The sequence below is a fragment of the Passer montanus genome, unplaced genomic scaffold, assembly GCF_014805655.1.
Source record: "Passer montanus isolate IOZ18808 unplaced genomic scaffold, ASM1480565v1 scaffold131, whole genome shotgun sequence".
Classification (NCBI taxonomy): domain Eukaryota; kingdom Metazoa; phylum Chordata; class Aves; order Passeriformes; family Passeridae; genus Passer; species Passer montanus.
In genome coordinates, this window is record NW_024359944.1 from 191,161 (window position 1) to 214,235 (window position 23,075).

Genomic DNA, 23,075 nt, shown 5'->3' on the forward strand with positions numbered 1-23,075 from the left:
GACGTCTCTGAATTTATAGCTTCTCCCTTTGGTACAGAACAGAGTGGAGCTCACAAAGCTCATGTTATTCTGGAAAAATGGGGAATTTGCATGGGTGAGATAAAATCTTGTATTGCCAACCATGTGATACCAGTGTCTCATGATGAGAACTCATAAAACCAAGGCATTCTTTGACTTATTTTCATTACAAGCTGTAATGTCACAAGGTCCCCAACACTGGAGTTTTGGGAGTGCTCTTGTTCTTAGGTACATATTTCAACCATAATCACAACTTTTCTTTTTTGGGGGTTGTGAGGATGGGTTTGTGTAAGTCAGTATGACCTGCTGCAGATATCTCAGATTATGATTGTATAAAATGGGCAAAAAGAAGGAGAAGTGGTGAAGGTAAAATTAGTATTTGAATATAGAGATGAGAAATAGTAGCACAGTGAGACTGAAAGAATTGCGTGCTTCAGTATTTCAGTAATCACAATGGAAAAATCACTTCAAATAAGATGTAAAACCACTATAAATCTTTATTTTGAACTGTATTTTAATGACGAGTTACTTATTATTTTTCAATAAATTAAACAGCAAAGATGCTACATACCTGTCTGTTGAATATCAACTTAATAAAAATACAGCTTATACAAATCTTACATAATTTAAACCATAGAGATTTTAAGACATACCAATTTAGAATATATTTACATAGCACAACAGCATTGTGGAACTCACACCTATTAACACTTCACATATTTTTAAAAGAGATGTCATTGTCTTGGCATTTTCTTGTTATGCCAAAAATTGTCAGTCATCCTCGTTCTTCTTCTGCACTTGATAATCTTTTCCCAATGCTCAGCTCACAAGTCTTGTGCTTCCTAACAATCAGCAGTACTCTGGGATCTAAGACATGGTTCAGTGTTCATAGTGCAGATCAAGCCTTGGTTTCCATGTCCTGCCTTGACTCCGTGGCGTGCGGGAGGAAGGCGTTTTCTCCCTGTGCTGCTCTCACCCTTATGACAGCATCACCCGCTTTTATCCTGCATCCTGTTGCCTGTGAAGCTGTTTGTATCTCTCTCATACTCTTCCTCCCAAGACAGGGATTTTCCTTGGCAAGATCCAACCACTGTGGAGGATCTCTTCACAGGATATTTGATAGAGTCTCCTTGGCTCTTCACGCCTCAGACACTTTATTTTGAAGTGTTGGTTTGCAGCTGGTTCAAAAGGTTCAGGTAGGATTTGGATTTTAAAAATCTTGGATATGAATCTCTTTCCATAAGGATGTACACTGTTTTCTGGGCTTCATCAAAACTTGTGTGAGTTGGGTCTTGAGCCTTTTTGGCTGTTGCTTCCCTCATCTGATAGTCAATATTGATCTGGAATATAAAAAAAATAAATGCGGTTTAAAACTTAACTTTGAATGTAGTCTCTTCTGTATATCTCTTTGTCAATACATGCATTTGCAGCCTTAGAACTCTGACAGCTCAGTGTCAGAACTGTAAGTTCGGGGAAATCAAATACCTGTATCCCAGTTAGGCACAAAATTTGTTGTTCACTATAGAAATGTAGTTTGTTCTGGAGTCAGAATTAATATAGCTCAAATTTGAGGAACAACCTCCAGTTACTAAAAGAAATCCTGTGTTGAATGTCTCCAGTTTAGATATGATCAATATACAGAACTTTAACTTTTCCAGAAGGTCAGCATATTTTAAAAGACAAGAAATGTTCTGTGGTGCTTCCACTCACAAACACAAAGATTCTTCAAAGACTATCAGCAATTCAAACTGGGCTGGCTCAAAGAAGAGCTTCATGTGCTGAGTCCTGCTGAGCTCTGCCGGGGGCTCTCCCAGCACTGGCCTGCTGCCTGTGACTGTTTCTGAGATTTCATAATGTTACCCTGCATGTAGCTGTGATTCAAGAAGGGACCTGAAAGTGTGTCTGTGTCTTCTTACGCCACTGAGTGAGTGTGTGAGCATCTCAGTGGAGCCATATTCTCCCTTCTAACTCTGCACAGGCTGGCTTTATACATACCTGCTTGATGGCATCTGACTGAACAAACTCCTCGTAAATCCTCTCTGCTTTGCCATGTAAGTGATCAAACTTGGTTTTCTTGTAATCCTCACAAGCCAGCCAGAACTCAATGTTTTCCTCACTGAACTCTGACTTCAGGAACTCCCGAAAGACACCTTGACCACCTAAAGCCAACACAAATAATTAATCTTTTACGGTATGATGCTTGTGACCAGGGAGGAGAAAATAAATAGCAGGATTTGTATTGAAATCTGATGTAAAATCTTGCCAAAATACACTCTTCTTCCCCTCTTCAATGTGCTACAGATATTCTAATATTAAGGCTGATGGGAGTCTTCCTAATTATGTTCAGTGTTTTTAGATCTAGACTCTGGGTCCTGATCCTATAACAATGGATTCTATTCCTTCCTAAATGGATTGTCTTGGGGTATAAGTGTAGAGAAAATTCCAGATTAAACTGATAATCCAAGGATTGAAGACTGTTTAAAATGAGCTATTTGGGGGTTAATAGCTATACTGAAAATGGAAAAAGACCTCAAAACCCAGTTTGGAAGCCAAACTGTAGCAGTGTCCAAGTTACACTAGAGCTGCAAAAAACTGAAGTGTACCTGTCCATTGTCTGACTGTATACAATTCTACAGCTTTGCCTGTTTGGTGAGATTAGATAAAACTTTGTTCTCAGAGTAAGAACTAAGTCATATTGAGGTAACAGACTTACTTTGGCTGGCCAAGAGCTTTTCCAAAGATTGTGACCACTGAATGACTTCCTCTGCAGAAAGCCTAAGGTGACAAGAAAAAGAAAAGGCTTTAGGGGAGAAACTATGGGGTTTTGTTTGCATGTCTGAAGGAGACAAAGTTTATAATTTATCATTATATTCCAGGAATATATGCCAGGTATTTTACTAAATTGACAGCTTTGTTATAATCTGAGATCCTGGAGACAGCCCACATCAAGAAAAATAATCAGAGATGGAAAAAATAGGGAACTATGATGTTATCTTGAATTCCATTCCCAGGAAAATAGTCTTTTACTGTAACTATGATAAAATTATTTTGTACCTGTACTTCTGTTTCCATATTTTTGTAATAAGAATGGTAATACCCTACTCCTCATTTAAGTGAGAAGCATTTTTTCTTGTAAAACTTGAGAGAACAGTTACAATGTCCCTCTGATAAAAATGGATTTAAGAGAAGTGTCTTCTCCCTCACTGTTTGATGCAAACATATCAAATCACTAATTGAAAATCCGTAATTCCATGAGTAGTTTCTAATTACTAATGTTCACCTCTCTCGTATTTTGGAAATTCTACATGATTTTACAATATTTGTTGTTCTAGAAGTAGTTTAGAAATTAAGTAATTTACTATATGGTAATCTAGCTATGATTGTATTTTATGACTTGGAGGGTTTCTGTACTTACATGACATTTCTAGAGCTGGAAGTCTTGATCCCAGATTCAATATGTGGCACCATGCACTTCAAATAACTTTTGAAATCTGCACCACTGAAACAAAGAACAGACATTTTTTAATCCATTAGAATTGCAGTAGCACTTAACTTCTTTTTAAATTTTCTTCAAACTTTCAGAGACAGCCCCATTCTATGACTGAAGTCTGGGAAATTGCATATCCAAGTAATTTTTTTAAAAAGTCTGAGGCCCCCCCCGTATCCAAATTCTGTTTTGGATTATTTAAAGTAATCAATTCATTGGTATGCCTCAGCTCAAGGTTTTTTAAATGATGTTGCAGTCCTGGGCTTTGAGCATGTTTTGTGCATTTAGACTGAACCGCAGCACTAATTCTTAATCTCCAAGATTGGTAGAGTGTTATTTTCACTTCTAATACATTAAGTTTTATACTAAGCTGTATATACTTACAAAGCCTTTTGCTTCTTTTTATGGACTTTGCCTTTTGCAAGCTTGCAATCTTCTTTCCCATTTAATTCAGTCATGTTGTTGTGGGAGAAAAAGAATCCAGGCATTTTCCTTGGCTTAAAGTGAAGCGCCCCTGGCCATGATGATCCTCCAGCCGCGAGTGACAGCTCCCTGCCTCTGCTGCCGCCTTTTATTGACGCAGGCAGCCCTGCGAGCTGGTGTGAGCAGAGCTGTTTATCATACATCTTCATCACAAACTCTGGAAGTTCCCCTTTCAGTGTTCAGTGACGTGAGTCTTTTTCGAGAAAGAAAACAGCAGTGTCTCGTGGTTGAGGTTATACCAGATGGGGCTGAATTGCTTTGGGGTTGTTATGTGTCACTCTGTATGTCTGTTACAAAAAAAAAAAAAAAAAAAACCAAAAAAAAACCACCACACCAACAAAACTCTTTAGAACTTTGAATTCTTGTCTCTTTCTGATGGGTGCTTGCAAGTCAGAAGTATTTTTTTGTTTGATCAATACAGCAGCAAATACTGCAGGTTTTTTCTTGACAAAATTCACTTGTTGCATGTCTGTGTCCTGCAATTTCATTCTTGTCAGTTGGTTAGGTGGGCTCAGCTGAAGACAAGGGGAAGGTACTTTAACATACCCCAGTAATAAAGTTCTATATGCAGCAAACTATTTGCAAGTCCCCTGTTGCTCTTCAGACTAGAGCATTACCTTAGACAGGTTTGTTTGGACAAGCTGTGTGAAAATATTAACTTGGTTAAATATTTGCAAGTCAGGTTGTTAGGAAGCACAATGCCATATTTCAGGAATACCTCCCTAATTTTTAGTGACTTGGCATGTATACATATTAATTAGGCTAGAGCTGTTGTTGTAAACAGTGTGAAAATTACAAGCTGTTTGAGGGAGGTGTGAGTTGTTTGTACATACTTAAGCTCCACTGCATAAAAGCAGCCATGGATATAAAGCAAGATAAAGAATTAAGCGTAACTCTCTTATCTGTCCAGGATGGTGATTTAGATGTTGAAATACTTAATCTGGCCCCTGAGCATCCCAATTTCTGCTAGTTTGCTTGAGTTCTTTTTGAATGTGATGTTTCAAAATTGTTGAGCTTTTGGGGTTTTTTTTGGTATTTTTTTTTTTTACTAAATAGCGTGATTACTTATGAATAGCTTGTGAAAGATTCATGCAGGGCTGCATATGACGGTGATAACTGCTGACACATCCCCAGCTGGGAGCCTGAGAGCCACCTGCAGACAGATGTGTGAGGACAGACAGTCAGCCTGGGGCTGGTTTTAACCACAGTGGGCTGCCGGTCCACTGAGTGCTGGCAGTGACACAAATGTGTCTGCAGGAAATATTTATCTCCAGGCTACCAGGCAAACACTGCCCTTTGTGCAGGGGCAGAGGTGTTTACTGACTGCTCTTACCCCTCTGAACAGGGCGCAAAAGAAAGGAAGGAAGAGATGTTATCAGTGCTGGATTTGTTTTCATATCTAACCTGCTCGTTTTGACGTTCTGCTCCCCTCAGCGTCTCATCCCGCTCCCTCAGTTAGGAGCTGTCCTCAGTGGGAGGTTCCATTGCTGGCAAGGTCAGAGGGATGATGCATCCAAACTATTCTTAGAGGAGGGCAACAAAAGGGTAAAAAACATCAGGGAAAATAATTTCCCATCTGATCTCCCAGAGCTCTGTAGCCTCCGGCTAAAAGTAGGGCAATGTCATGAACTTATAGCAGCTGGTAATTATAAGTAATCCACCAGTGAATTTCTGTGAGAGTGAGGGTACAGGATGACTTGCTTTTTTGTACCTGTTATCAATGACGGGCTGTTGACAGTTCATTTACAAGATGAGGAATGTCTTTTCTCCATTTAAAATTAAATTACTGTCTTTAACTTTGGGATTTGCTAAACATATCAATGCACGCAACCAGTGTTGAGTCAGACCTTGCTGTAGAAATGAATTCTCATTCTACTGAGTCTCATTGCACTTCACCTTCTTCCAATAAATATTGTCTAATAAAGAAAAAACAGCATTCTTGTCATTTACATCAGGGTAATGCTGCTCTTCCACAGCATTTGAATTGCTTTCTGGGTCATACAATACTTGATTTGCTTTCCAGGTACTTTATTTGGTGGAGGAGGCCAGTGGTAGTATGGGATAACTCTTAGGTGACTTGTTGCTTGCAGAGATACCATACCACTGGACCCTAGGGGAGGTGGTAAGATTTGCTTTGCAGTCTTGATGCTACTGGACTCAAATACAGTCAAAAGTGAAGTAGGAATAGGTTGAATACTATGAGGAAGTTGTGCCTGCCAAGCAGACAACCTGGAATTAGCTGATGTCCTTATGTTCTGCTGTTCTCATATCCCAAATTCATAGTGCTCTTAACACACTGGGGAGACCTTTCCAGTATTCCACATCACTAAACCCCAATCTCTTCATTGCTACTTGGGCTCATTATCCCTGGTCAAATTTGTTTAAAAAAAAACCAATCAGTGCTGCATGCCTGGTTCACCCTAATCCAGATCTATTTGTAAACTTGTGTAATAATTCATGCAAGAGAGTACATGTAGAAATGTACAAATGTAGAAAGAAGACTTGGAGTTTTGTCTGCTTTGGAGAAAGGATGAACATTTGGCGCATAGAGTCCTAGATTAGGGTCCTAGAAAGTGTAAAGACAATGTAAAGCCCCAATATCCTCCTGTCTTCCAGTAAATGCTGCTCAAACTCTGCATCCATTATCAGACATATCAGTCTGATATAATCATATGATTATCAGTCACTTTTTTCCTATATTGTGGACAAATCCTTTCTTCCTCTGAGTAACTTTGATCTTCTGGCATCCTTTTTTTTTCTCAATGGAATATTTCACTGACTCTGGTTCACTCTTTCTATGCAAGCCTACTCATCTTTAAGGTTTTACTTGTAAAGCCCAGTGCAAATTTCCCAATCTCAACAATGGGAAAAACTGTGTACGAGACTTAGGTACGTGTACAACTTGAAGTGAGAGGGAAAAGAGGAACTGTAAGATTCATAGGGCTGGCAAGAATATTTTTTTAACTGCTGGAGCAACATTCTACTTCTACAGACCACAGAAAAACCAGGAAGAGACCTGCATGGAGTTTCCTAAGTGAAAAATTCTTTGCTAACTCTGACTTCGGTTATTGTAAGCGGTTCTGCTTTATGAAAGAGTTGGACTAGATCCCACAGGTGGATTAGATGTTGACTCCCTACAGTTTTCATGATTCTATTGTCCTGAATACTCAGCCTTTACATTTCTAGTGATGAAAGTGATGCTTATTTGAACTTTAAACTTTAAAAATACGATGCTTCAAACCCATATGCATTAATCTACATTGAATATTGGGTCACTATCCTTCTTTCCTGTAGACAAAAATGTCTGGTGGGATTTAACATGATATCATAAGGAATAGTCATGTTCTGACACAGCAGAAAGCTCTTCACATAACTTCTTCACTCCTAATTTTCTGGATTTCTTTCAGTTTTATCCTGGGATGCTTGGTAACAGACCTGCCTTTTTCATCTCCCACAAACTTAATCTGCAAATATACTTTTCTCTATTTCATGCATGATAGCCAATTGCTGCTTGAAATACTTCCTCACTTAAAAACTCTTCTCTTTTCCTATTATTACAGGAAATTGCAAAAATATTTTAAGCCTTACAGTTTTAGGGTTTATCAGAATAATCCCATTATTTGATACAAAACCTTCTTTGTCTTAAGGTTGGCATTGTCTTAGTTGATTCTGTGCAGTAAAAGGACAGAGGAAAACTTCTTCCAGGAACAGCACCATAACTGGCTGTCACCAGCTGGTGTCTACTCTTTTCCAGATTTCTTCTAGGTTTGTGATGAGTAATTACTCCAATTTTATGTGCACAGAAGATGCTTAAAAATACTTGCTAATATTCAGCCTCTTTCCATGCATCATTTTCTATTCTTTCTGGAGACCACTTGGTAGAGTTCAAGTGAAAGAATTCTGAGAAAATTTCCAAGGTTACAACACTGGGCAGGTTCAGTTAAAGCAAAGAGGACAAAAAGTTCCGTAAACTCCAAGTCCCATTTGCTGGTCAAAATTATTTCTAGCTTCTGCTTCTGACTTCTTCTTTTCTGTTTCTTTTTGGTCACTCTTGTCTGGCCTTACCCTCACTCATTCTCCACTTCAGCCCCACTTTGTTTCTGAGTGTTCTGTTTTGGCTTAGGCAAGTTGTCTTCCATGGGTGGCCAATTTTCAGTTTTGCTGCACTCTTGCTGTTGAGCATAAACTTCCCTGGAGTTAATATGACCACATCTGTGCTGAGCTCGAGTGCCCAGTCAGGCAGTGCTGCCCCACTGCAGAACTCCCCTTGCCCGTCACATAGCTGAGCGTTAGCTTAGCTGTGAAAACAAGTGATTTCTCTGAAATGCGTCTGTCTCTTATGTGATCTAAAGAAATCAACTACTGATAATCCATCTCTCTAGCACTTAAGGGAAATAGAAACTACTTTCTGTGGGAGAGGAAATAGTCTGCATTAGAAAACAAAAGGGTGGTGGGTGCTTTTGAGCTGCAATGATATTATTTTGAAATGTTAACATTTTCTCTCACATTATGTAATCAGTCCATAACAGAGTAGTGGTAGCCATCATGAATTATTTTTAGAATTAATTTCTGCTACAAGCAGAAGTTTTCTGGAAAGAAATCCTGAAGCCACCAAGATCAAAATCTTGCTGCTGTTTTTAGTGGACTCATTTTTGATGTTGGACTGATTTGATTGAGAATTGGGTCTTTTTGAAGGCTGTTTGTTTGGGGTTTTTTTGAAGTTAAGAGGTTCCCCATGTTAGCTTTTGTTCCTGATTAATTCAGTGAGTTCTAATCTTGCAGCCAATAAGGCATGAGTGGGGCTGAATGGTATCCAGCTCCTCAAAATACAGAAGTAGTTCTGGATTTGAAAAATAAGTGGACCCTAATGCTAACCTGCATTGAGGAATACCACAAGCTAAACTTTGATTAATGATCCACCACTTGAGAGAGTCTTGTGGCATTGGATCTATGAGAGACCTGACTCTGAAGGACAAGGGACCAGAGCTTTCCTGAAATCTGTTTTTAGCTGCTTCAGTTCCTCACTATATAACGGCAACGCAGGAATGTTCCTGCAAAATTCCAGTCCAGCTCAAAATTGCCCCGTCTGTCTCTGAAGTATCTGCAGAATGTTTTTAGGGGACTTTTTTTTGTAGGGTTTCCCCTAGCTTCTGAGGGAACCTTGTGGAGTGTTGGCTTTTTTTTCTGTACCGAGACAGTGAAGAAGAAACCTGGCAGAAGCCAAGTCACTGTGGAGAGCACACAGTTGTGTTTTCCCTGGCTTTTTATGAATCACATGGGGATTAAAATACAGTCCAGTCCCTCCATCTGTTCTTGTAGGCCTACTGGCCCTGTAAGGAGATGACAACGGGTCTTTGCATTGTCTGTCTCAACCTCTAAATGTCTCCATGGGTGCTGTGTTCTCAGCATTTGTAACTTCAGTTGTGTCCCTGACCTCTCTGACTGCTTCACATGACTGTTGTAAGTCACAATTACCTACTGAAAGGCTTTGATTTGAAACTTTGTTGAACAAAATTGTCCTTATGGTTATTATTTTCTCTATGGCATCTTTGCAAACTTTCATGAATGGACTTTACAGAAAAATATTATCAATATTTTGTGATAAATATTGTTGGCATTAAGGGTTGTGTTGCTGTGTTTATATGACAGTCAGCGCAAGGAGTTAGATGTGTATTTCCTCACCATACTAAAGCACATTTCACTGACATGCATATCCAGTAATTCCCTCTTTTTTATGACCATTTCTTAATTCGACTGTAGCAAGCTTACACAGTTTATCAGAAACCTGATCATTTTCTTTCTGGGGTTTTCTATCTGAAATAAATTAACTGTTGAATTTCTGTGAAATCAGGGCATTTTTGGTTCTCAGCCATACTGGCTGACACCTGGGTGCAGAAAGAAAATAAAAAAGAGAAAAATCTGCAGTACAGTGGCTTCTGGGTGCCGAGGGCAATGCTTCCTGTATCTGCTGTTGAGTAGGGCAGGAAGCGTTCATCGCTCACCATCTGGGAAACGCACACGTTTCTCATTTTCTCCTCATGTTTTCGTGAGTCCCGCACTGCACTGAACCAGCACTTGGTTTCTCATCTGTTATTAAGCAAAACAGCCTGAGAGCAGGGCCTGTGGCACTGGGGTGTGAAGCAGTTTGCTGAGTTTCCACTGTCAGCATGGAAATGTGATATGTGAGCAAAATACAAGCTTAGCTTTCAAAGCTTGATAGTTTCAGTTTCATCTGAGTCTTAATGGAGGAAAATCAGATGCTTTTTCTCTGTGAGATGGTAAAATTCTGTGTCATTCAGTGTTATAGTAACAAACAATTTGATTGAACACAGCAAGCTGAAACTCAAGGTATCAATTTAAAAAAATGTTTTTAAGAACTTTTAAACAGTAAAATATTACTTGAAGCTTTTAGTGGAGTTATGCTAATAAAGAATTCTCTGAAGAATTGCACTTTTAAGTGTCTGTTTCATACTTGGTGTTATGAATTTCCTGGTTGAATTTTCACTTCAGTGCCAGCCCAGATATGGCCCTCTCTAACAAAAAAAATACCATCACAAGGCTGCATTCATACAAAGATTGCCTTTTTACTGGAAACCATTCAAGACACAAGGAGGATCTGTCCTGACACTCAGGAGAACAAGCAGATGTATCAGGAGACAATCTTGGCTAAGCAAGGAACTCATGATGGTCTCAGATGTAAAAATAAAAACAAAAAACCAAAAACCAAACAACAACAAAAAAACCCAAAAAACAAAACCCTCAAGCAAACAGACAAACAAAAAAAAGTACAAAAAAACCCCACACAACAAAAATACTCCACCCAAAAACAACACCAAAAGCCCCCAAAACAAAAAAACACGCCGAACAAAAAAAATCTTATTCAAACACCAACCAAAAAACCCAACAGCATACAGGGAGTGTAAGAATGGATATGCTAAATAGAAGGGAATTAGAAGCATTGTCCAGATCATGAATATACAGAAAACCATCTTCCCCTTCAGGGCAGTGGAGCAGGCAGCCTGCAGTGCTGGGCTGTCTCCATGCTTGAAGATTTTCCAGACCAGACTGGTTAAAGCTGTGAGCAATATGATCTAAGCTCATAGCAGATCCTGCTTAAAGCAGGGGTGGGTTAGACTAGATACCTCTTCATTTTGTTCCCAACATGATTTATCCTGAGATTCTATGTATAACTAGTGAATAATGGCTACAATATAGAAGTATAATTCAGTTAGAAGATAACTACTTGGGAAAGAATGGTAATTGTAGAAATTAATGCAGGTTTCCAGCTTGACTTTTTTGGATGAGAACTACACACTGGAAGTGTAACATTCAAATCACCATTTCTTCTGTCTCCCTCTGAAAATACTTGCTGGGTATATAGGTGAAATATCAGAAAGTTGCTTCAAGAAATGGGAAAACTGAGGATAGGTATGAGGTCTCAATTTAAACCTATAAAGATTTAAAAGCTACATGTTTTCCATTATGATCTCTGAGAACTAGCTCTTCTTGTGAGGAACCACAAAAGGAAGAGAGTTTAGCTGTATTTCCTGTCATTTACTTTGAATCTCACCTGCTTAATTTCAGTTCTATGGAACTGGAATGTTTGCAACAGAAAGACTTGAATTTCCTTACATTTATTGTATTTGCAGTTTTCTGCTATGTCACAGGGACAGACCCCATCCATCCTACTGGTGAACCTCCCTCCCTTCCACACATGACTTGCACCTAACACGCCCTGAAACACTGGGACATCTGCAAGTGCTCAAGCTCAGGCTGGGCAGAGCTCTGAGGTACCTGGTCCAGTTGAGCTGGACCAGGTGGCCTTTCAAGGCCCCTTCCACTCCAAACCACTTCAGGATTTTATGCAATGCCTGCACTGGACTGGTGAGCTGCTGGCACCTCCATGCATTTGGGGACATTGCAGCAGCTAGCTTACAGTTCCTGGGAAGAATGGGGACAAAGGATTGTTATTAAAATGCAAGTCTACTGTAGCTCTTTGAAAACAGAACTCCTCCTGGATCATACACCATTTAGTTAAAGACAGTTATTAGTAAGAAACAAATGTTTGTTTGTGTTTGTCAAACAAACATGTGGCAAGACAAATGTTCCTGAATGTATTTACCCATGTCACTAGTGCCTGTGCTTGGCACCTGTGTTCAAGAATGAGTGAATGCTTAACTATTAAAAGCCTTTAGTGTCTGAGTTTTATTGAGAACAGCCTGATCCTTCACACACCTTCTCCTGGAAGGGTTAGGAACAGAGTTTTTGTATGTACCTACAATTTTTAAATATATGTGCCTTATGTCCCTCTATAAAGTACATGGGAAATGACTCTGCTCTAATTTACATCTAAATTGCAGGACATGAGCCCTTGTAATTTAGAACTACTTCTCAGTTCCTTGTTAAATATCTATCTGGAAGCCCACAGACCTTGGCTGACAAGAGTACTTGTCAAGAATATAACCTTTGTGCAAAAGAGGAGTTGTCATATACTCAGAATGGATTTTCCTAATATGTGTCATTATGAAAAACCAAACTCCCATGTTCCACCAGTTCCTCACCTGTGGTGAAAACTCCTTATTTCAGCCTTGTTTCTCTGACCTTCACAGACAATTAAAACTGCCATTCCTGCAGTGTGGGCTGCCTGGTTTGGAATTCCCCGCCAACTGTATTCATGTATACATGTCAGTAAACCAGGTAAGCTTTGAGAGATGCGACCACTTCCCTTTAATTTTGAAATGAATTTGAAGACTAACACAAAAAAATTCAGTGTGCAAAGCAAGATAATCAAATTGGGAGGGAAGGTTTCATATGAGCAGCAGGAAACGGAACCCACTGAGTTTCGTGACAATAATAGTTCTGAGTTACTCTGAAAGAGTCATCAGACACTGATGTACATGTTCTAACCTCAAGCTGTGGGGCCTGGAAACCACAGGCTAACAAACCTTTAGAGAGATACCTGTTCTGCTGGCTGGCACTGCCCAGGCAAGTGCTGAGATGAAGCAAAAAAAAAAAAAGACTTCTAAAAATGCTTTTCTTTTTTTAAGAATGTAGATACTTGTAAAAACATGTGTGGGGATTGATACATTTATATAGAACTTAACATTATCTTCACTACCCCTTTAAACGTAATATTGGTTTTTCTCTTTCCACATGTGATATATAACTCCAGAATTCTTGCACCAGATCTGATGAATAAATACCTGTTAGGAAGTATCTGTAGATATTTACATGTGTTTTATCAATATTAAAAGCCACTTTGTAACATCCAAGTCACAAGGTTTCCTCTCAAACACAGTTTATTCTTGGTTTTCATTTAAACCATGTCATGTTTTACACTCAAGCCCTGAATTGGAGCACCTTGTGTTCAGTGACAGACAGAAGGCCAAAACCTGTTGGTGTTAGAAAATAAAACACAATAAAATTATTATTGTTCTGTGTAGAAACACAGGTGTAATTTTCTTGGAATTGTTTGGAGTTTGATTGCACCCTTCAGTTTACCATGAACTTACATAATGTAGAAATAGCCACAGCAAGTGAAGGAAAGGGAAGGCAACTTAGGTCTTCTGGTGTCACATTCTCATTTTCACATGCGTGTTAATGCCTTTGAAGTCCTAATGCTCGCTGTGTTTGCTTGGGACTTTTTTAAACTGCGATTTACTCGTAATGAAAAATCAAGTTGGGTAATGATGCAGTTTGAATTAAAGTCAGGGAGCTGGACTGATTACTGCCAAATTTCCTCCTTAACTGTGATGGTAAGAGACACTTCCCTCAGCTTGGAAGCTCTTTCTAGTTGTTACTTCTTTCCTCTCACTGCTGTTATTCAAACAGAGGAAACTCAAATTTACATTGTGGTGTTTTTTTGCTCCGTTAAACTTTGTGTGGGAAAGATGTGTTCTAGACTTTTTTTAATATACAGGTTGGGATCTATGACCAAAATAAGTAAAGACAATGGTAAGAAATAAGAAAGCTCCATTCTGAGCTGAATAATACTGCACTTGCCCCAGGACACAGATAAATAGCGGAAAATTAATTATGACTTTTATATTTCTTCTATCCATACAAAATGGGCTTTGCCTTCTTTGTTTGTGTTCTTCTAGTGAATTGGCATGCCCTGCCACTTATTTCTCATGTAATAATCAGTTATGAATGATTAGCTTATTTCCAATGGGAAAAATTTTCCTATGGTAATGTTTTTGTTTCGTTACATTTTGCTTAGAATCTTGCGTGTGGCAGCTTCCCCCTCACATAAACAAATATTGCTGCTTGGAAAATGACAAAATAAGGCTGTTTTATGACTACTGGGCAGGGGTGAAATGTATAAATGACACGGGGCCGCTCTAACTTTGGCCCTCTACGAGAGTATGAGCAGAATACACTAAACAGAAAGCTATAATGAACCTTGATGAGCATTTAAAACATCATTTCTGTGTTCTTATGGCTTATGCAAATAACCCTGTAAAGTCAGGTCCTAATAAAAGAGAGACCTGACAACACTAACTTGCGTCATTTGAAACTCAGAATACTGTTTGCATATTGTTCTCTTTTTATAACTTGCTTTGTCTGCTATTATAGTAAGATTTGTATTTTATAAGCCAACCTCTTTTTGACTCCTCTTACGTTCATTGAATAACCAGGACCACTTTCACTTGTCATCTGGTTTAGTCTCTCTGTGGGTTGCTATGGAGCATTCCAAATATTAGGGAACTGCGGAACTGCATAGCCCAAGGCTCCATGTGGTTTCCAGTCACAGAGCAAAACAACTGGAAAGTTATGATCCCTGAACCCAAGAGCCTAAAACTGGCCCAAGGCCTCAGAGCACTACAACACATGGATTACGTATTTTATGAAGCTTATGCTTTACGATGGAATGAGGATGCTGTACCTGACCTGCCTGTTGACAGGCTCAGATCTAGACCAAACATGTTTTCAGACCATTCTGCTATTTCTGCAAATGTAATTTCTGTGAATTTTGCTTTCTTGCTTTCAGTGGCTCGTACTGACACGTGTTTCCTTTTTGCTTAACTTGTGCTATGCCTTGGACTCACAAAGAAGTAGGGATTTCTTGCCTGATTTCCCAGTACTGTATATGATGCTTGCATTTTCAAGGAAAAAAGTGAGGGCTGAAGCATAATTGCCTAAAACCTGTATATTTTTATGTATCTCCTTGGACTTGTAGTTTATCTGGATTCTTGTCCCATTAGACCATCAACTTTTGCTTTTCATTCTCTTCTTTCTATGAAACATCTCTTCAGTGCCTGAAACTATTCAGATCAGCCTCTCTCTCTGGCATCTAAATGTCAAGATGATGACAGTGGTCAGAAAGGCAGTGGGGGAGGTAGGGCTGAGAGGGACTGAAACAATGGAGATGATGAAAAAGAAAAAAAGCAAAGGATTGAAAGACTGAGAGGGCACTTTTCCCATACAATCTGCTACTGTGCTGTGGAATGACTCCCAGCCCTCTACTTTCACAGGGCAGTAATGAAAAAAAGCTCTCACATTGATTTTTCTCCCTAAATTTGATAGTAGAGTTCAGCTTGAAGCTTCATGTTCTGTGAAAATAGCAATGAAAGCTCAGTGCTGTCCCAAATGCAAAACTTTCCAAGGATGTGTGAAGTGAGGTTTTAGAATATATAAAAAACCTCTCAGTTTTAAACTCCTCAGTCTCCCGAGCAGGGCAGTGGGATCTCATTCCCATGCCCTGACTCCAGGAGTGGTGCAGAAGCCCCAGCCTGCAGAAAGCTGTTTGTTCCAGAATTCATGCCAGAGCTTTAAGGCACTCCTCTCGTGCAGAAACATCTGGAGCAGCTGTGGCCACCAGAGCATCCGAGTTGCTCTCCCCAGGGCTTGGCAAAAGGAAACCACTTCAGAATGAGTGGTTTTCCTCTGTCTGGGCAATGTTTATCAGCCTTTTTCAAAGGTAGCTGATTTCATTGCTACAATGGCTGACAAGGTGTGGTAGGGAGGGCATACCTGAGGTTTAGGACAAACCCAGTGCCAGGATTCTTTGGAATAAACTTGAAAATCTGTCACATACACACAGCGCCTGTCTAGCAGTGTCACATCCCCCTTCTTTGCTTCCTTCCACATAAATGAGTCTGCCTGCCTTTGGTAGGGTCTCTGCTGAGTATTCACTTATTGCAGAATATATTGCAGAGGCAGATGAGGAAGATTTTTGCAGCATTCACAGAACTGTAGGATGCTCTGTAAGTTCAAATAAGTGACTGTTGTGAGCTTACCCTGACAGTGAAAAGAACTGATCTTATTTCAAAGGCAGATAAAAGGATCTGTAAGAAATCTGTGATACTGCTGGAGTGGCATTAGGAAGTTTATTTATCATTCTTAGTAGACAGACCTGGACTTTTTTGTTGTATTTAATTAAAAACAATACTTGAGTTGTACCTGTATTAATGAGAAAACTTTCTCAGCTTAATTTGAGATAAATTTTCTGGTTCATTATCAAATCTCCAGCTCAGTAATTCCATAATCACTGTTAAACCTGGCTAATGGTGGTTTTTCTCTTAAACACGAACAATTTGGAATAATACCATGCAAGCATTCTTATTTTAACATCCTGTCCAGCCTGTTTGCCAAGGGTGTAATTTATCTACACAGAGTTCTTGTTAGTTGTTGGCTATTTATATAGAGTTATATTCTACATATTAGAGATTTTTATTTATTTTAACTTTGCTGACGTTTTACTCAAAAAAATTTTAAAATCCCAACACTAACAAAATTACAGCCAAGAAGTTTGGACACTCTGTTCTGGGGTGTATTGATCCTAAGTCCCAACTTGTATACCACTCTACATTTGCAATGTAAAATGTGTTTTGTATATTCTTGGCACAACTGTTGACTGTAACACAGGACACGCCAGGTGCTACTGATACAGGTTTTTAAAAAAAAAAAGCAAACAAACTAAAAATGGTAGATGATGCTATATTCTTTGGGCCTTGGGCCTGCAGAAGTTGAACCCATGCGTTTTTAGATTGTAATCTCTTCAAAGTTTTGTGAAGAGCAAGTATCCAAAAGTGGAGATTCTTACGCAACCTGCCTTGTGAACCTGCCTGAATATCAAAGCACATTAAAGACATTTGTAGTTGGTGGCAAAGCAGCCTTGTGCAGACATGAGGGAAGAAAGCAGGCCAGCTTGCTCCCTCAAAATAATTAAAGGATTGGAAAATTGTGTATTTTGAATTCAAATCCATTTTGTCTGGTTTTATTTGTAAGCTAGGGTTTCCTGCTATCTGCTGGCCCCAGTTTCCCTGCCAGAGAACAGACTGCATGTGTGACGCTGCAGAATTACATTGGCAGATATGAAACCTAGAGCTCCAGAGGGGCTGAATCAGTACACTGGTCACACATCAGCATTATTTACTGATACAGCAGTGAGAACAGGACATGACACAGAAGAGAACAGGATGGAATAGATCAACTGTTGGGTACAAAAATAGCTGAGAAGTGGTGTTGAAGTGATTAGAAGATAGAGTGTGGGGGTTTCGGTGTTAGAGCATATGTGTAAAACAAATGCAGTTTCTCACCACCAGAAAGGGGTGATCTGCTTAAACAAGTTTCATTGCAGCAGTACCAGAGGTCACATAGTTCTGGGCTGAAACTTAAGTAAGCTGGGTCTAATTCCTGTGCCTGTCATGGATTTCCTGTAAGAGTTAGAGCAAAAGTTGCCCTTGCTGGGTTCTCATCAGTCACTGGGGCAGGGTGTCTGGAAAGTCTGGGCAGCACTGGCAAGTGTGACCCAGCACCTGGGGCAGCCCTGTGCTCTCCTGAAGTGCTGAGTGAAGATCCTGTGCTGCATGAGGGGTGTCAGGTGTCAATACACCACTGTGTGGGCCACAAAATGGAGTTTTTGATCTTTCTTTGACACCTGTAAAATCAGGGAAGGAGTGGTTGCTTCTTGTTCCATTTAATTTCTGTCCTCCCTAATGAGTTTATAAAATAAGTTTTCCAGGGGCTATAGAAGATATAAAGGGACTGTGTGAACTGAATATTCCAGTAGTCTTTTTCTGAGAATTCACAAAAATAATTCAGTCTCTCAAGTAATAGCAGAGAGGAAAAAAACCCCAAACAACAACCAGCCAATGCTGTCATTGTTAGTAGAGGTTTAAAAAATAGAATAGCGATGTTATATTGAGGAAAAATTAAATTTAGAGTAGCAGGGTGTAAGCATGGATTGCCACTTTATTCACTTACAGGGGAGGAGGTTTTAATCTCTTCAACAATTATCAATTTTTATTGGTGGCATAAAAAGGAACCAATTTTTTCTCTAACTTAGTGGGTAACAATTTGCCATCCTTGGCCAATACAGAGAGAGGTTTGGTCCTGTTTCCATACACCTTAGACACTGGAGAACTCCTTTTACAAGCACGGAATGTTTCTGCTGTGAGCCATGAAGGAACTTGTCTTCTCACCTTGTGTCTGGGAACAGAGGCACAGCCCTAGATCCTGTACACACTGTAAGGAAGGCAGAACCTGGCATCATTTGCATACAGGAATGAAAAGCTAGAAAGTGCTTACACTTGTACCAGCTATCCATAAGCTAAGGGGCAAGAATAGAAGTTGGGGGGAAAGGATTTGTGTGGGATTTAGCAGCTGTGCTACAGGTAGTAGAACAATACAGATCCAACAAAAAAACTTGTTAAGGAGAAAATTTAAATGAACCTTGGCATAGTTTAATGTAAGCAAAGACCAGTTTTGAGTTTTACTATCAGCATATTTGGATGTCTGCATTTCACACAACCCCCAGGCTCTGATCTAGTTTTGTTTGGGATATAGATGTCTAGCTAGAACAGGAATGCTGAGCTTAAAAGGCTGTTGATTCAACTTAATGTGGATCTGAAGTGAATTAATAAGTTTTGTGAGGTTGCCAAAGGTACTTGGCCTGGGTTTGATTGGATTTTTTGAAGACTTTAGGCAGCCTTAGACAGACAGACAGACCCTGCATCACTGCTCACTATTCACTCCTGTACCTTGATTTTGGGGAATACCTTTTAAAGTATGTTTTCTGTCTTTGCTTTATTGCTCCTTAGATAATTAAAAACACAAAAGTACTATTTTTCATTTCCTCCTTGTTTCCCTTTCTAACTTACAACATGACTTTAGCTGTTGCTTTCCTTAATTTACACCCTCTCCTGCCTTATTCCAGAGGTGAATGTGGGGGCCTGTGCTTCCTCCGTGCTGTTGCCGTGGCCCATCAGTAAAGCAGAACATCAGAGAGCTCCTGGAGCTCTTCTGCCTGCAGAGCTTTTTTATAAATCTCACCACAAGGTTACAAGGATTGAGCGCAATGAGTAAGAGCAGTCCCAGGCTGATTAGTCAGCCTTTTAAAATGAAAGCAGACAGCTTCCACCCAGCCCCATTTCAGGGGACAGGAAAAAGGAAACTGGGGACCAGAAGTCTGAGGCAGTGCGTTGGAGGCACCGTCCCACAGAAGCACACGCTGCTGCCAGACAGAGCCCAGCCCGCTCTTACGCACCGTCGTCCCCTCATATGGCCAAACCAGGGTTTACTCATCCAAACCATTTATTTATCTAACTGAATGCATGAAATAAATTCATTTGTTTATTAAAACAATATTTATAAACCACTCTCCTTTACATGAATAAAGTGACAGCACATGTCCACACCAATAGACCTTCACAAGACCAAAAGGTGCAATCTTTTCTTCAATTACACTGTAAGTCATTTTCCAAAGGGGAAAAAAAATTATTAGATTTATTAATAGTGTGGTGGACTGTAGTTCATGCTAGATACTAAACCAATAAGACTGTATATTTTCAGTATGTGTAATTCATTTTTTAATGACTGACTTTAACAAATATTACAGCAGTTAATCCTGAGAAAAAAGGGTTCTAAGCTATCTTAAAGGCCTGGTCAAATGAATTTCTACCTCACTTATTCTAGTGTTTGGATCTGAGGATGAAGTAGATGTTAAGCCTGACACTGAAGAAAAGATCTGTAATATATTTAAATGACATTTCTTTAAAATGCATCAATTATGGTATTATGACTGTGAGCCCAAGCTCAATCATGTAATTGTGATTCATGAACACAAAAGACAATTTATCAAAGAAAGAAGGACTGATCAATTTTTGATTTAAACTTCTGTGATTCCAATGTTTGTGACATTTAGTTGTGCTGTGTGATGTGACTTGTGTCTGTTTGGACTGTTGAGAGGGTGAGGAGGATTGGGTTTATTTGGTTTGGTTATTTTTACCTGACTGATATTTGCCAAAAAAAAATCATTAAGTCCCCCTAATACCACTCAATGTGGGAAAAAAAAGTTTTGGAAAGTGAAGCATTTTAGTAAAAATAGTTAATGAAAAGCCAAAGAAAATCTGTAGATTTTCTTTGTAGGATTAAGTGGATTTTACTCCTATCACAAAATGAAACAGGTATTTGCCACTGCCCCATAAGAGCTTCCATCTAAAGAGACCCATCTAATTCCACCTACACTTTTTTTCTGGGAAAAGTAGCATCTTTTGGAGAATACTATAAAAGGAAATATTTTAGACTGATCAATACTTTTTGAGTGTTCACACAAATCAGTAATTTCAAGAAAAAGATAATTAGACCAAAACACTCCAGTATCAGTTCTTGGACTTTGCAAGATAATGCCTCCCTCCTAAGTTTCTTATGTCTCCCTCCCTAAAGAAGTATGGAAAGGTTTAAAAAATACATATTCACCAAGTCACAGAGGCCTTGGAATTTCTCTTCACTGTCTGTAATGTTTGCCATGCACCAAACCCCAGGGAAGGGAATAAAGCATTTCCTGTGGGCAGACTTGCAGAAGTACCTGTGAAACATCTACCTCTAGTAATACCAATGGCTGAGAAAAGAGAAAAGGTGCTCAGCACACTAAACTGATGCAGGTTTTAGTCTTCTAAATATGTGTAGACACAATCAGGTTTATTACATTTTGCCTCGGACAAGATTACATAAAAGTTTAAAGGAAATGTTAGTCATTACTGTTATTTGTGGCTTGGGGTTTTTAAATTAGACACTACGGGGACAAGACTGTCCTGGTTCAGAGAACTATGACTCCAATTGCAAGTGAACTTGTAAAATTTAGATGCATTTATAGGCATTCCCTTCCATTTTAAATGCGCCATAACCTGGTCATCTTTCTGGACTTTTATATTAATGCTGTAGTTTAATTTCACACTTCTGATAATAAGGGCAAGATAAAATGAAGTCTCTAAGAAATAAAACCCCCTGGTTCGGTGTCTGTAGTTGTTCAGCCCTCAGACCTTCAACTGACTTCACTGGGATCTGCAAAAATGCTCCTGAGGAGTGCTCCCTAACCAAGGCAATTAATCACTGGATGATTTTCATGTTCTTACAAATCCTGCTGACAATGAAACAATACAGCTGCCAGAAGCTTAAGACTGTTTCTGGCTGTTAATAGCAACCATTGCGTATCACAGAATGAATGTCCAACAGCCAGGGTGTTCTGTGTTCTCTCTTTCTGAGCATTATTTGTTTAATTTTGGTACATTCAACTTTCATGAAGAAAGAGTTACTGAGGAGAAAACAGATGACAGGCATAATGCTGCAATTTAATGTACCTTGTGAATAGCAATAAACCAGCAACTGATCCTGCTGGTGCTGAAGTCCATGTGAGGAGCTCTGAGGTTCATGGGATTTATAGTAGACTCTAGAGTGAGACTAGATGTCAGATCACAGAGGTGTTGAGAAGATTAAAGGGCTAAAAAATACCTACAAAATAAATTCATATAGTAGATTCAAAGGTTTTTAAAACCCTAAAAGACCTAGATGACCTAGTTTGACATGCTGCAAAATAAAAGATGTACAACTCTGTGCAAGTAAAACATTCTTTAGAATGCTGTCTAGTTTGGACTTAAAGATTAGTACCAGTCTACTGTATCTTAACATGGTCTTGTCATTAAACAGTATCTCATTCTAGTTTGAGTTGGTCTTGTTTTTGTATTTCTATTATAGGCTATGATCATGTTGTTTGTTGATCTGTTCCATGACAAATTAAATTGATTTAATTTCTTTGTTTCTTTATTGGTAAGGAGATTACTGGGCCCCAAATCTGGTTCTTTTTTATAAGCCTCTTAAATTTGGAAGTGATGGTTTTAACACATGGAGATCAAAACTAGGGATGGGATGGTATTTATGTCCCACTTGATATGCAAGGGTGTTAATGCCTCTCTGTATGAATAATCAAAGTACAAAAATGAAGTCCATAATTACATTTGGAGTGCATATGTATATGCTGTATTGCATTTGGGGATGGTCTCATTCATTTTTCTGTATTTTTACAGAGTAGTTCATGTTTTTGGGAAGTATTTTTAACAAAGTTAAAATGTTGTATTGAGAGTGTTTCAGAAAGAATATTCCTTATTTGCCAGGGTTGAAAAGAAGAGCCCTTGATTTCCCTTAGTCTTTTAAAGAAGAAATCTCTTGTCCTGATTTTTAAAGATACAATAGTAGAGGTTTTTGTTAATTTGTGATGGGACACTACATAAATGTTATCATTCCTTAGTGATAAAGTGTCATTAAGTCTTGTAGAATATGAAGTCATGGAAAAGGAGAGCTATGATCAAAAATTACTGCATGAATTTCAAAATTTCTTCCTCATCCCAAGAGCCAGAGAGTGTGAGGCAGCTGCCTAAATATAGGTGCATACTGTCACTGCAGGTGCCTTAAAATTTTGAAGGTATGGGGTTGTCAGCTGTGACATTGAACTTGCAGTTTCTGCCCTTCTGAAATAGCAACTAAGGGCAAGTAGGAACCCATTCAGAATATAAAATAGCACAAAATAGCTTTAGTAAATAAAAAATAATTCTCCTCCTGGGTACTTTTGGTGAAGTAAAATAGGATGTTGTGTTTCTAATCCAAGATTGAGCCTTGTGATCTGTACTCCAGGTGTTTACTGTTGTTATCCCACAGTTCTGGCTGAATTTGAGCCTGGCACTGAAGGCAAACAGGATTAAAAACTGAGGCTTTCAGTATCCAGATGATGTAATAGCTGTGCCACGTGGATGGCTCAGTCATTTCTCAAGAAGTTTTTGATCCTGAAGCACATTATGTACACTCTTGACTT

The 23,075-nt window shown here is 39.1% G+C and overlaps 1 protein-coding gene across 2 annotated transcripts in view; it reads right to left on the reverse strand.

Annotated features, from left to right (window-relative positions):
• Positions 1-503: 503 nt before the first annotated feature.
• The window catches only part of RGS1 (regulator of G protein signaling 1), a 31,611-nt gene continuing 9,039 nt past the window's right edge, over positions 504-23,075 (reverse strand). The window contains exons 2-7 of one of the 2 annotated variants that reach the window (XM_039699274.1): positions 5,393-5,511; positions 3,890-4,275; positions 3,434-3,517; positions 2,732-2,793; positions 2,014-2,177; positions 504-1,358 (exon numbers count right to left, since the gene is read on the reverse strand). In XM_039699274.1, the coding sequence (XP_039555208.1) occupies positions 1,173-1,358; positions 2,014-2,177; positions 2,732-2,793; positions 3,434-3,517; positions 3,890-4,137 (744 nt within the window). In that variant the 5' untranslated portion in view covers positions 4,138-4,275; positions 5,393-5,511 and the 3' untranslated portion in view covers positions 504-1,172. The remainder of the gene's footprint in view (positions 1,359-2,013; positions 2,178-2,731; positions 2,794-3,433; positions 3,518-3,889; positions 4,276-5,392; positions 5,512-23,075) is intronic. The other variant, XM_039699275.1, reaches the window with a different exon arrangement.